This window comes from Mytilus galloprovincialis, chromosome 10, assembly GCF_965363235.1.
Source record: "Mytilus galloprovincialis chromosome 10, xbMytGall1.hap1.1, whole genome shotgun sequence".
Classification (NCBI taxonomy): domain Eukaryota; kingdom Metazoa; phylum Mollusca; class Bivalvia; order Mytilida; family Mytilidae; genus Mytilus; species Mytilus galloprovincialis.
The window spans coordinates 67,741,978-67,756,473 of record NC_134847.1 but is presented as its reverse complement, the minus strand read 5'-3'; the positions used below and the strand labels follow the sequence as shown (position 1 = coordinate 67,756,473).

The 14,496-nt window shown below is 32.5% G+C and overlaps 1 protein-coding gene across 3 annotated transcripts in view; it reads right to left on the bottom strand.

Annotated features, from left to right (window-relative positions):
- Window positions 1-345: 345 nt before the first annotated feature.
- The window catches only part of LOC143048201 (glucose dehydrogenase [FAD, quinone]-like), a 33,290-nt gene continuing 19,139 nt past the window's right edge, over window positions 346-14,496 (bottom strand). For 2 of the 3 annotated variants that reach the window (XM_076221737.1, XM_076221738.1), the window contains exons 3-12: window positions 13,683-13,891; window positions 12,979-13,168; window positions 12,357-12,485; window positions 11,760-11,881; window positions 9,433-9,600; window positions 8,887-9,037; window positions 7,467-7,627; window positions 4,597-4,771; window positions 2,540-2,765; window positions 346-1,635 (exon numbers count right to left, since the gene is read on the bottom strand). In XM_076221737.1, the coding sequence (XP_076077852.1) occupies window positions 1,464-1,635; window positions 2,540-2,765; window positions 4,597-4,771; window positions 7,467-7,627; window positions 8,887-9,037; window positions 9,433-9,600; window positions 11,760-11,881; window positions 12,357-12,485; window positions 12,979-13,168; window positions 13,683-13,891 (1,703 nt within the window). In that variant the 3' untranslated portion in view covers window positions 346-1,463. Of the gene's footprint in view, window positions 1,636-2,539; window positions 2,819-4,596; window positions 4,772-7,466; window positions 7,628-8,886; window positions 9,038-9,432; window positions 9,601-11,759; window positions 11,882-12,356; window positions 12,486-12,978; window positions 13,169-13,682; window positions 13,892-14,496 lie in introns of those variants that run through there. The other variant, XM_076221739.1, reaches the window with a different exon arrangement.

The window sequence follows — 14,496 nt, the reverse complement described above, 5'->3', positions numbered from 1 at the left end:
CCCCTAATTCCTAAACTATTGGGACCAAAACTCTCAAAATCAATCCCAACCTTCTTTTTGTGGTAAATAACCGTGTGTATAAATTTCATAGATTTCTATTAACTTAAACTAAAGTTAAAGTTAGAAAACCAATGTTTCTTCGGACGACGAAACGCAATTATCTTTTCAAGTATCTACTTGTATGCAACATTTATACAAATCAACTTATACCCCCCCCCCCCCACTTTCTCCAAGCCCCCCCCCCCCCAACCCAACCCTAATGTTTCATGACATATTACATTCATTGAACAATCTGAAGAAAAAATCCCAGACAAGACTGTGAGTGAAGCAAAGACTTAAGTCATATTCCAATTTGAACGCTTTATTTATATGTTTTTTGTACATAAATTTCTATTTATGCAGTTTTTTAGTGGATGATGCTATGGATAATGTCTTTCCGTGGTAACAATTGAAGTCAACAACACTTAACGATTGTTATTTAAAGTTTTCATTAGCTTTTATGTATTTTTCTTATCGGTTATGAAAAATTCAGGACATTTAAGCTCTTAAACTGCAATATTCTGCAAATGAAAACTCCGTTTCCAAGGAAAACATCGGTTGCTATGGTGATAAAACTAAAAAAAATCCCACACATTTTTCTATTATATTTGGTAAAGTAGTATCCAAACTTCATAACTACAGTGCTAACTATTCTGTACACATTTGCACTTTTCTGAAAACACCAGAGAAAATGTGGTAATTCAGCAAAAATCCCAATTTCAGAAAAGTTGAAAATATGCATTTTTTCACAAAATTTAACAAAAAAATTACAAATTTGGTTGACATGCAATCTTCACTAAAATGAAGCTTAAACCAAGTTCTATCAATGTTACATATGAAAATTAATGAAAAATGCATGATTGTATTCATAATCAGGCTCTGAAATGTGGTGATTTAGCTGATTTTTGAAAGATTTTTCAACGCTTAACAACCAAAAAATTGTGTGTCCGTTACCATGGCAACCACTCATATTTTCCACTCAAAATTATTTTTTGAGCGTTTTTCACTTATTGCTTCTACTAGGCCAAATGTAGATAAAATCTGAAACCCCCCATGTATCACATGTATATGGCACACTGCCTGGTTCTTATAAAGAGCTGTACTTAAATACTGAAGAGAAAATATATCATTAGCAGCAATATTTTTTATCCTTAAAAATTTGAAAATGCATTATCAATACCTTTTGATATTTCAGTACATTTCTTAGCAGCTAAAATGAAAAGTATACATTACGATGCAGCAAAGCAATATAATCACATGCAGAAGTTGTACAACTGCGACTACATCAGAAAACTTGAACTCTACTTTTGCCATACTCTAAGTCAGAATATTCTATAGAATTGTTTGACATCCTAATGTCCATCCTTCGAATGAATTTCAGTAAATAAAACATCAGCAGAATGTTATTTTTAAAAATGTCTGCTTTATAATTTCAAATGTTTAATCTTATCCCTGAACGCCTTGACGGTATCTTTGCCTCTAATCAGATCTGCTGCTTTCTCGCCAATCATTATACATGGTGCATTTGTATTCCCGGATGTTAAATGTCTCATCACAGAAGCATCAGCCACACGTAATCCTGATATTCCTTTTACCCTGTAAATATTAAAAGAGGCCAAATTGATTGAAAATATTTAACTGCAACTGATATTCTTTATAACAAAATGATCCAAAATAAAAATTTCGAAACAAAGTATCCATTTATACATCTCCATTAAATTGAATGACAATATGTTTAAATATATTTGTTCTTTCAGCATGTATTATTGGATACAAAAAACGAAAGTTGAATTAACTTCCTCTCTTAATTTTTTTTTTTCATTTTTAGACGACCGACCGACTTGAATTTTTACATTTAATGAAAACTTTTTGTCAGCATTTTTCTAGATGAAATTATTCCCGAGCATTTGGTATCGCCGTGTTATAAAAAGTACATTTTCTGTCCAGCTGACTCTTTTGTTACAGAATTATACTAAGTTTGAAAAAGATATTCTTCCATAGTTTGTTTCCGTATTGAGTACACACAATTAGCATTAAATTCTAATAATATTTGCACATGCCATTTTACTTCCCTTTTATTGGATATTTTTTTTAAGAAATAATGCCTTTTAAATCAAATGTTTATTACATATATTGATACGCACGATCGAGTTTAAAGTACAAATGCTAGCAGTAGTCTATGATTCTTCATCACTTTTATTATGAAATGCCTGCCGTTCGATTACCATTGCAATACAATGGATTTTGAAATTGTCTATATCAGTATTTAATTGCCACTAATAGGGTTTGATTCACAAACTTGATATTAAAAGCTTAAATGAGCATTGCAATATAATGGTTTGCTTACGTAAGTTTGTACACGGTTATTACATTTGTCAACCGTAACCTGATTTACATTCATTGGTTATTTTTTTGTTATCATGGGTGTTATACACCACAACATTTTTTAAATAAAATGATTTGTAGAAATAATCTGATTAAAACATCAACATGAACACACCTGAGTTGCGGATCCACAACGGACGTAGGGTCTGTCTTCAACCCCATGCGACATGTTGATGCAGGGTGGTAACCTGTCATGCCCCAGTGTCGTATAATACATTCCCAGTACTCGTCGGAGTCAAACTCTTCTGTGTCACATATACCCTTGAAATCCAATCTATTATAAGTTGCACCTATTTCTTTAAAAGCTTTGGTCTTTTCCAATTTACGCATTATTCTTATACCTGTTCAAATCAATAAACTTGTTTAAACGTTTTATCCATGCATGTTCTGGAATCTGCAAAAAGTGACTCTTCATTTGAATACTAGTACATAAAATAGCTACAAATTTCAAGAAAATAGTTAAACTCACAAAATACTTTTAATAAAATTGTTAAAATATAATGCAACACACAACAACAGTATTGATGGTGTCATCCATGACCCTATTTCTTTTATTCAATCATTTGATTACATTATAGTTGTCTAGCAACTTCAAACTAGAGCCTGTGACGCTCACCTGTATTTACTGATGCTTTGTAAATCAGGTTAAAACATAATTAATAGTATTATATATTAGATAATATCAGATAATAAAATTATATCTAAGATGATAACCAAAAACTGCAAAATTTCTTTAAAATTACCAATTAAGGGACATCAACCCAACAACAGGTTGTCGGATTTGACTTAAATTTTGTTGGCAGATAGATCTTTATCTGACAACATTTTTAAAGCGTGACAGATTTGCTCTAAATGCTTTAGTTTTAGAGATATAAGCCAAAACTGCATTTTACCTTATGTTCTATTTTTAGCCATGTCGTCCATCTTGGTTGACAAGCCAGCGGAGTCATCAGACACATTTTTTAAACTAGATACCCTAGTGATGATTGTGGCCAAGGTTGGTTAAATTTGGTCTAGTAGTTTCAGGGGAGACGATTTTTGTAAAAGATTACAAAATTTACGAAAAATTGTTAAAAATTGACTATAAAGTGCAATAACTCCTGAAGGGTCGACTGACAATTTTGTTCATGTTGACTTATGTGTAGATCTTACTTTGCTGAACATTATTGTTGATTACAGCTTATCTCTATCTATAATAATATTCAATATAATAACCAAAAACTGCAAAATGTCAGTAAAATTACCAATTCAGGGACAGCAACCCAACAACGGGTTGTCGGATTTGTCTGAAAATTCGTGGGCATATAGATCTTAATCTGATGAACATTTGTACAACGTGTCAGATTTGCTCTAAATGCTTTAGTTTTAACCATATAAGCCAAACTGCATGTTATCCTATGTTCTATTTTAGCCATGTTAGCCATCTTGGTTGACAGGCGGAGTCATCGGACAAAACTTTAAAACTAGATTCCCTCGTGATGTTTGTGGCCAACATTTGTTAAATTTGGTCCAGCAGTTTCAGATGAGAAGATTTTTGTAAAAGTTAACAGACGACGACGACGGACGCAAAATGATGAGAAAAGCTAAAAATGATGTCGCCAAATTTTAGAACTTATTTGAGGTTTTGAGGAAGCATGCTCACATAAATTGAAAAAGGTCGTGGTTGTTAGATCACCAATCACTGAAACTTAAATATGCTCAATCTACATTGAGGAGAAGGCAGACTGGCTTCTAGCCTGAATACAGAATTCTGTAGTGTAACGTGTCTTCCTGTTTACAGTTAAATGTTAACTATCACGTTAAAGGTCTGACTCAGTGTCGACGTCTAGTACAAAGCAGAGTTATTATTTATAACATATTTTCACTATAAACTTGCATGCACTATAATAATAATTGTATGATGATGTTTATATCTCTTGCCTGACAAGGGCTAATAACTGACGTCCAGTTTATACAAAAAAAGAAACTTTCGTTTGTTCGATTCAGTGAAAGCTAAATGTTCAAATTTTCAACAAGTAAAGTGAATAAATTGATTTTCCAAGTCTGAGACATCTAATATATTTGTTCAACGCATATTTCGGTTCATTAACGTTTTCATTCATATTTTTAATTGGTTTCAATGCTGCTTTTACTAGTTCACTCAGCTACAACAAGCAAATACTAAATACTGACCAGAGAGAAGACTTTTTACGTCATCATATTCACATAGATAGTTTGGGTCAATCTCGGGGTAATCAAATGGATCAGTTCTTTGAAGTCGTACATAACCTGTACATTTCGGATGCTGTTGAATGGTAACTACTGTAAACTCCATAGAACTGGATCTTTTTTGTAAAAGTTTTATTACCTAATAAAACAAATCCAAACTGTAGTTATATTGTATTTGAATTAAGGATGTAACTATATCATATTTAATCTTCTTCAAATTTTCTTTTATTGTCAAAACAATTAGTGTTTCCCTATTAAGATAATCTTATTACCACTGCATTTTTGTTTATTGGTACATATTCAACCAAAAATTTGATAGAGTCGCGTTTTTTAAATTACAAAGATGGCTGCTCTTTTGACCATCTGTATTCTTCAATACTTTCATACTGACTCTTTATGTCAATGTCAAAACTGAAAAAACATACATACGAAAGCCAAAAGAATCATTCGAGGTCCAAACTTCCAATCCATTTTATATTTTCAAGTTGGACGTTGATTTTTGAATTCTACATTTCGATTTTCACTTTTATTAGTGAATATTGTCTCGAGATTTCTTTCAAACAGATGAATATAAGACATGTTAGATAAATAACTATTGTTTACACTTGATAGTCGAGAGTCTATAATTGAGACATGTAAATTAGGGACCATCTCAAAAGAGTAGACTGAACTAATTATTTATTTACTCGGTTCAATAATAAGTTTTAACATTGCTACACAGGCGCGGATCCAGTCATTTTAAAAATGGGTTCCAGGCAACACCCGGAACACAATGAAACGTTCACATAATTGAAAAAATGGAAGGCAAAAGGGAGTTCCAACCCCGGAACACGCCCATGGATCCGCCAACACTACCTCACTCAACGATAATGTTTTGCAGTTCAGAGAACAGAGTCAAAATACATGTCATAATATAGAATGTCTGTATTTATATTTATAGCTTGGGTTTTTTTTAGAAATAGCGATATATTAACAAATATGAATAATATATATCAGAATCATATTCTGAGTCAATACCAAAAGCCTTTAAACATTTTGGATCTTTCCTACTGATGAATCAGTCATATGAAACCGGTCTCCAAGAAATCGCCTTTTGGTAGTAGTTTTGTGGCTAAGAACTCAATTGTATTCGTGTTATTCGATTTTGTCTATGTTGCTTGGTATTTCTCCATTCACTATGTCATATACAATAGACGGTATACATGTAGTACCGTTGTTGGGGCAGCTATTTTCTCCATTGGATTAACCGTTGTATAACGAGTGGTTGTCCTTGCAAGGCTGATGGACATGACTGCCAAAGGCAGTGATGGCAGTAGACGGTACTTCTCATGTAATTTATCGCCCACAAAATGAGGCAAATGAACAGTTTTATCCCGTACACAGACATGGACTATATTCACACCCAGTAGAAAAATAACGAGATGACGTATGATTGTCAATGAGACAACTATCCACCGAAGTTCAAATAAAATAAATGTAAGCAATTCTAGGCAACCGTAGGGCCTTCAACAATGAAACAACAACCCATTTTCTACATTTCAAAATGCTTGTACCAAGTCAGGAATATGACAGTTCTTGTCCATTCGTTTTGATGTGTTTTGGTTATTTGATTTTGCCATGTGATTATGGACTTTCCGAATTGATTTTCCTCTACGTTCAGTATTTTTGTGATTTTACTTTTTCCCCATACCGTATAGCCGTCTAAAAAGGCCTCGACCTGAAAAGTATGAAACAATTCAATTGAGAAAACTAACGGCCTAATTTATAACAAAACAATAAACGACAAACAAACATGACAGACATGAACCAACGACAACCACTGAACTACAGGCTCCTAACTTGGGATAGACACATAAAGAATTTGGCGGGGTTATACATGTTTGTGAATGCTCAACCCTCCCCTAACATTGGACAGTGGTAACAACACAACATAAGAACAAACTATGAAAATAAGTTGACAACACATCAGCATCAGATCGATACCGAACAGGTTTTAATTGACCACAAAATTTAAACCACATTCGACTTGTATGCTGCGGTTTCCTGGGCCACCAAAATGATGCACAACAATTCTACTCGATGCCAGAAATAGGACACGGACTTCAACTTGATTGCATAGAGAACCTTTTTATATTAGCGGATAATAGTTACCAAAGGTACCAGGCTTATAATTTGGATAAATATATGTTTACTATTATCCAATACGAGTTAATGTCGTAGTCTTAAATGTTGAAAAATTAATGTGTTAAACTTTGCGCTGGTTTGGTAGAAAGAGTGCATAATTTAATTGCATGACTGAAAATAATGAAATCTTTACTTTATCATGCTTCATTTGACTTTACATAATGTCTTTCGAGACGACCCCTTTAAAATGTATCCCGCTAACATGTTTAACTCCACCACATTATTTGTGTATGTGCCTGTCCCAAGTCAGGAGCCTGTAATTCAGTAGTTGTCGTTTGTTTATGTGTTACATATTTTTTTTCATTCATTTTTTTTACATAAATAAGGCCGTTAGTTTTCTCGTTTGAATTGTTTTACATTGTCTTATCGGGGCCTTTTATAGCTGACTATGCGGTATGGGCTTTGATTATTGTCGAAGGCCGTACGGGGACCTATAGTTGTTAATGTCTGTGTCATTTTGGTCTTTTGTGGATAGTTGTCTCATTGGCAATCATACCACATCTTCTTTTTTTTATATTATCGTCTCTCGACTCTCGTTTGTTGTTTGTCAAAAGTATTCATTTATCTAACAGGTCTAATAGATACATGTTATACTTGCGATAATAACATTCTTGATTGATATCTTTTAAAGTAAAATAAATATTACTTACAGACTTATTGTGATTCAGTGGTAGACCATTATCTATAAATCCGTCATCTTGTGCATTGCTGAAAAACTCAAGCTGATAATCTGGATACTGTGGTTCTGTCTTCCTTCGGTCAGTCATCCTACCAAAAATATGTCCTTCCAAACCACTGGATGTCAGCACACCTGTATTTAGAATAAATAAATGTTAATTACACATATTTTGTTTGTTTTAATAATTGTTATAGTAAATGAAAATAATTTTCTACATATTAATTTTCACGTTTAGTTTATGCATAACCCATCTCCAATAAGGGATTCATTTCAAGCTCACATAAAAACAGATTTACATCAGGATTTACTGACTTGCAAGTCAATTGTACATCAGTTATTGTGACAAACTCTGGTGAAACAGACTGCTTAAAACAAAATATTTGTTTTTTTTTAATTCCGATTTTATTGATACATTGTGTATTTCAAATCTAAATATAATGCACCTTTAACCTAATAAGTATCAAAAGAAAAGCAGTTCGTAATTCATCTGATGATAAATGCTTAATGTATTTTAATACTAAGGATTTTCACCCCAGGAATAGATTACTAGTATCTTAGCTGTATTTGGCCAACCCGTTTTTAATTTTGGGTCTGGACGTATTTTTTACTGAACCAACATATCGTCTTTCTTAAAATGTCCACTAAAGTGTTGCTGTTGTTCCGTTTTATTCCTCTTAGTTTAACATATTTTATTTGCTGAATTAAAGCAAAATGGATTAGACACAAGTAAATTATACTTATGAAGTCTTCTCCATAATACAATATAGGGTTACAATAATAGTATAATATAATGGACATGCATATAAAGCAAACAGTTTATAGAATATAATACTAGCTTTCATAGGTAAAAAAAAAAAGAGGAGAGAAAGTAAAAAGAGAAAAAGAAGGTTTGAAAAGTCGTATAATTCTGTGACGATGACTTGTGTATTGATGACGACGATGACATTCCGTGCCAGCAATAATAACGCTCTATCAAGGCATAAGAAATCTGTTTGACCTTTTTATGAAGTTTTAAACATGTTTGAAAATTTGAATATTTTGTTCGTTCGAAAGTTCCAAGTGTCCGCAAATTAATAGTTTTGTATCTAAAACAAAGTTTTCGGATAGCCAGTTAAGGTTATCGAATAAGGTTTTTCTACATAATGTGTAATTCCTCTTAAAGTTGATGTGTCCCTCAGTTTTTGTTTGTTACCCGGATTTGTTTCAGTCTAATCGATTTATGACTGTTTTTAACAGCATTATACTACTATTGACTATATTTACAGCGTTAGAAAGGGAAACAAAAGATGATATAAAGAATTTCTATGTAACAAAAGGTATGTTCAAAGAATGGTCTTTGATTCAAATTAAAAAAAAAACATCTAAATATGTTAATAACTGAAGCTATTTACCTTTTCCTAATATATGATACTGTAGTTTATTCCATAAGGAGGCTGTTGCATCAGATGTTGGACTGTACGGTTTGTTTATTAAGAATTTCATGAAAATTTGATAGTGATCCTGGAGATTTTCACCAACTGGTAAATCAACAACAATTGGAATCTGGTAGAAGATAGTTAGAAAATAGTTTAAAAACTTCTATATCTTGCAGATATTTATACACAACGTAGATGTTTGATAGACAGGAATTAATCGCTCAGCCAATATAAAAAAAAAACAGTTTATGTTGTGACCAGCCAAAACGATTCAGACGTAATGATAAATTATTAAACTTATGTAATTTTATTATTACAATCATAGCAATATCATTAATACAGTGTTCTATAACGTCAATTGGTAGTTTAAAATGTGAAGTTAAGTCGATGTCGTTGTTTCCTTTTTATTTTATAATTTCATTTTATGTTTCTGTAGTTAATTAGATCTGTTTTATTTACTCAATTTCAATGAATGAAGATTCATTTGTACAAAATTGCTATCATTAACTCTCCAACACACACCTTTAATTTTGTGAGATGGGTTTTCGGACCAATTCCAGATAACATTAAAATAACAGGACTGTTGATGGCTCCAGCAGATAGGATAACTTCTTTATTCGCATAAAGATTCAGTTTTCTGTTGCCTTTAATTACTTCTACACCGATAGCCTTTTTACCGTCAAGTAATACCTGTTAAAATATAAGTTTTGTCTATTGTCTCGTTAACATCTAAAGACTTCCAGACTCTTTTATAAAAGGGAGACGAAAGCTACCAAAGGGACATTTAAACTCATAAGTCTAAAATAAACTGGCTGCACTATGGCAAAAAAGGAAAGAGACAAATAATCGTACAAAAAACACAACAAAGCTGACATGGAACTTAAATCACATACCACATTGGCGTTGTTGTAAAGTGAATTTTAACCACCAGGACTAAATTGAGATCGTCTAGTCTAGCATGTCATTCAAACGAGTATGTTTTGTTAAAATAGCCACAAAGTTTTCACTTAGGAATGCACTTTCATTTTCTTTCTGCAACGTCATCGTATTTAAATTTCAAACATAACGATAATTGGATAATTGGAATGTACCTATCAGATATATATATATATATATATATATATGGGTTCGAATCCCGTCGAGGGAAGAACCAAAAATTTGCGAAAGCAAATTTACAGATCTAACATTGTTGGGTTGATGTTTAGACGAGTTGTATATATATATATATATATATATATATATATATATATATATATATATATATATATATATAAGTACGTCTGAGTCAGTGACAACTCTACAACAGATGTATCCATCGGATCGCCATCAATGATGGTGATACATGGCTGTGTACATAATGTATAGGATCCTTTACTATAGATAATTTAGCTGATCTGTAACAATAACATCTTCATGCCTTATATATCATGTACTGTAGTACGCCGCTAGATTAAAACTGACGAGAAAAGGTAACACACGGCCAGCGAAAGCTCTTATTTTTGAGAGCCCAGGTGGTCGTGTGGTCTAGCGGGACGGCTGCAGTGCAGGCGATTTGGTGTCACGATATCACAGTAGCATGGGTTCGAATCCCGGCGAGGGAAGAACCAAAAATTTGCGAAAGCAAATTTACAGATCTAACATTGTTGGGTTGATGTTTAGACGAGTTGTATATACATTATGTACACAGCCATGTATCACCATCATTGATGGCGATCCGATGGATACATCTGTTGTAGAGTTGTCACTGACTCAGACGTACTTATAAATATAATTATTTTCTGTGACTGTATATTACATTAATTTGTAGGATCCTTTACTATAGATAATTTAGCTGATCTGTAACAATAACATCTTCATGCCTTATATATCATGTACTGTAGTACGCCGCTAGATTAAAACTGACGAGGAAAGGTAACACACGGCCAGCGAAAGCTCTTATTTTTGAGAGCCCAGGTGGTCGTGTGGTCTAGCGGGACGGCTGCAGTGCAGGCGATTTGGTGTCACGATATCACAGTAGCATGGGTTCGAATCCCGGCGAGGGAAGAACCAAAAATTTGCGAAAGCAAATTTACAGATCTAACATTGTTGGGTTGATGTTTAGACGAGTTGTATATATATATATAAATATATATGTGGTGTTTTTTTCTTAAAAAGAAAAAAAATGTCTTTTTGTATTAACACATATCATTTGCAATGACCAATGTGAGTTGGTATTTAAGGTACTTGTAAATTCTTTAAACAGCAACTAAAGGAAGAGATCATATTTTATTGAGATGGGTTGACAATCTTCAAAGGGTTTCTTTTTAAAAAATCGTATTCTGTCCTGTAACGAGTGTTATCTTTCAAGTTGAACGAGTACATTATATTTCAATTCATATTCGTTTTTGCTGTATAAATCATTCAAGTCACTCTGAAATATCTCAAAAGTTGAAGAAAGACTTCGATGCACAATACAGTTAAAACTTCAAGCTTGCTTGCTTTCTTTTCTTTTTTTGAGATTTGATTATGCTTTGTATAAAGTTCAATAATTCATACATCTAACTTTTATGTAAAAATCGATTTTATTTCTCGACATGCTGTCCTTCGAAATCCTTTTTAAACTGATGCAGTTGTTACCTAATGCAGAATTACTTTTATATATTTGGTGTTTTAAAATCTACTTTTTAAATTAATATCCATCAAGCATTGATTGAGTCTTTGACTGCGACGATTTTACGGTAAACATTTCAAACCTTCTTATGAAAAAATGACTGTTCGTGACGTGTAGGATCTGTTTGTATGAAACAAGGAGGGCATTCAATCGTGTCAAACTAGAACGTGGCATATTCTTTTTCGTGTAAATAAAGTACCTTTGTTACAAAGGTATTGATACTTATGTGTAAGTTTGGTCTATTGATGACAGGTCTTAAATAGGCTTTTGCAGTATTGGAACGTTCACCGTTCTTCATCGACGACTGCATGTATGAAAAACCTGCAAAAATGTTAAAAAAATATCTGATTAACAAACTAGTATTGAAAATTAAATACCTGACTTTATTTAAGGACTTTGGGTGAACTCTTTATCCTTTCAGCATCCCAATTTAAAACTCTTATAACATCATGTCATATGCCGGAACATGCAATTTATTATTTTCCATATCTATAAATAATTGGATTTACAATACAAAAATAAAAGCTTTTGTGGCCATAGTCAATTGAACATCATACTATATCTTATTATTCGATTGTAAAAATGAAAATCCGCTATTCATATTGGAAATATTACAATGGAAAGACTAGTAAACCATATCATGTCAGGATCAACATCATTCGGCATTATTAATATTAATACAAATAGCAGCATTCGACATTTACATTTACAAGCAACCTATTATTTGTTAAAAATAAAAGAAAAACGTTCATACACATTGTTGCAAAAGAGTATAATTATAATAATAAAATTCTACCTATTTGGTTTTCTCCATTCAGGTCAACATGTTCTATACCGATTTCATGTGCAGCTTGCTTATAGATTTCTGGAAGTGGCGTATTTCTTACTTCACTTAATCCTAAGTATCCTCCTCTTGAATGATAATCTGTGAAAATAACTACAATTTAGGAATTATTCAGGAAGGATAGTCTGTTGAATAAAATAAAATCTTCAAAAGGAATAGTATGTAGAAAGAACAATGAATATTGGTTGTCTGTGGAATATAATAATAAACATTTAGGAATAGATTGAATAATAATGAAAAAAAGATATAGAACGGCGGAACAAATAATGCAAAGCCCTTGCTATTTTCTTATTTTTTATGATTTGTTTATTACTCATCAGAAACTGACATCGAAATGCATCTCTGTTGAATGATTTGATGTGTTTGCTATATCATTATTTCTGTTCATTTTAAAGTTTTATTTCGTATGACGTTTAGAAATATAACAATAGTTTTGATGCATTTTTTTACACAGACTATCAACAGAGAATCATAAGTCCTAGAAGGTTAAAAATGCGACGTTTGTACGATTATTAATGTTGAAAAACGAAAATATATAGAGTAACTATCAATGGAATATTAATCAAGTACGAACCTGAATCATATAATCGAGGAGCCTGAATATCTTCTATCTTTAAGTAGTATGGTAAGATATCTTTATAGCTCCATCCTGTACATCCCTCTTTTTCCCAGTTGTCATAGTCATATCTACTTCCTCTGACGTAAGCGAGATAGTTTATACTGCTAGAGCCTCCAAGAACTTTACCTCTGGGCCAGAAACTTTTCTATAGTTAAAATTATTACTCTTGAAAATTATACAAAAAACATTGACCCATTCAAACTTCAAATTCAAACAATACTGCATAATCAAAGCAGCGAGCAAGTCATGCCCAAAAAAGTCAGCAAAAATCTATTTCAATTCTTAAAAGTACACACATATTTATCCTTTTTATTGTAATTGGAGTTGCATTTTCATATTTTAAAGAATATGAACATGTGTTATGTGTTAACCATTAAATCCCGTAATATGATAACGCAAAAACACCTTATTAAATGGTGTTCGGAGAAATACGAGGAGAAAATGCAAAACGGTTGGCCATCCATATTTCTTATTTTTTGTCTTTGCAGTAGCAGTTCAGATATATAATATTTTGTGCGATAACGTTTTTTGTTGTTTCGTGGAAAGTTGAAATAAAAAATATCCAATGAAATAAATGGGATAACATGTTTATTTCACAGTGATCGAACTTTACTGGTAATTTGTCTTCGTATTTGCAATTAAACGATATATGTGAATACCTGGTCTTGTTTCATTTGATGTGAGTATTTCTGTGAAACAGTATAAAAAGCCCAATCATCCTTCGTGTTCTCTACGGCGGCAGCTTTAATAGGTGTACTGATATCTTCGTTGCCATATTCGGAACCTCCTGCTTCTACCAACAACACCGATATTCCCGGATCTTCGGAAAGTCTGTTTGCTATTACTGCTCCAGACGAACCAGCACCAACTTTCAGGAAATACAATAACTTTTTATTAAATGTTTTAAGATAAGGCAGGCGATGTTTCGACATATATCTCAACTATATCAAATCAGTTTTGCTAAACTTTCAGCAAGCAGGTTTCGACTTTTATACACTAACTAAGCAATGAGTAAATTGTCAGCAATAAAATGAAAGGATAAAATTTTGAAAATGTTTGAAATTTGAACGTATTTTTTGGGTTAAATATAATCATATAAAGCACAATCTACTATATTTAAACCACTCTGCAGATCGAATAGGGTCAATAGGAAGCCTTTTCAAAGCATAAAGGGGCTATCCGATCTGTGTTTAATCTCCTGGCTAATTCAGTTTATATTGTACTATTGACTTTTTACTTCATTTGTAAACTAAACCATAATCTATACTATTAAACGAGAAGACCTCATTTGGTGTGTCGCTTCTCCTCCTTCCACAATAAATTAACCATCATGCCTCTGTGTCCTATAGGTAACATGTATAGTCGCATTTGTCATCCGTTCTTATGATCATTCAGTTTGGGTTATTTTGGGATAAAAACGAAAAAGAATGCGTCCGGATATTTTCCCGTCATTGGACAAAACTTTAAGTCAGA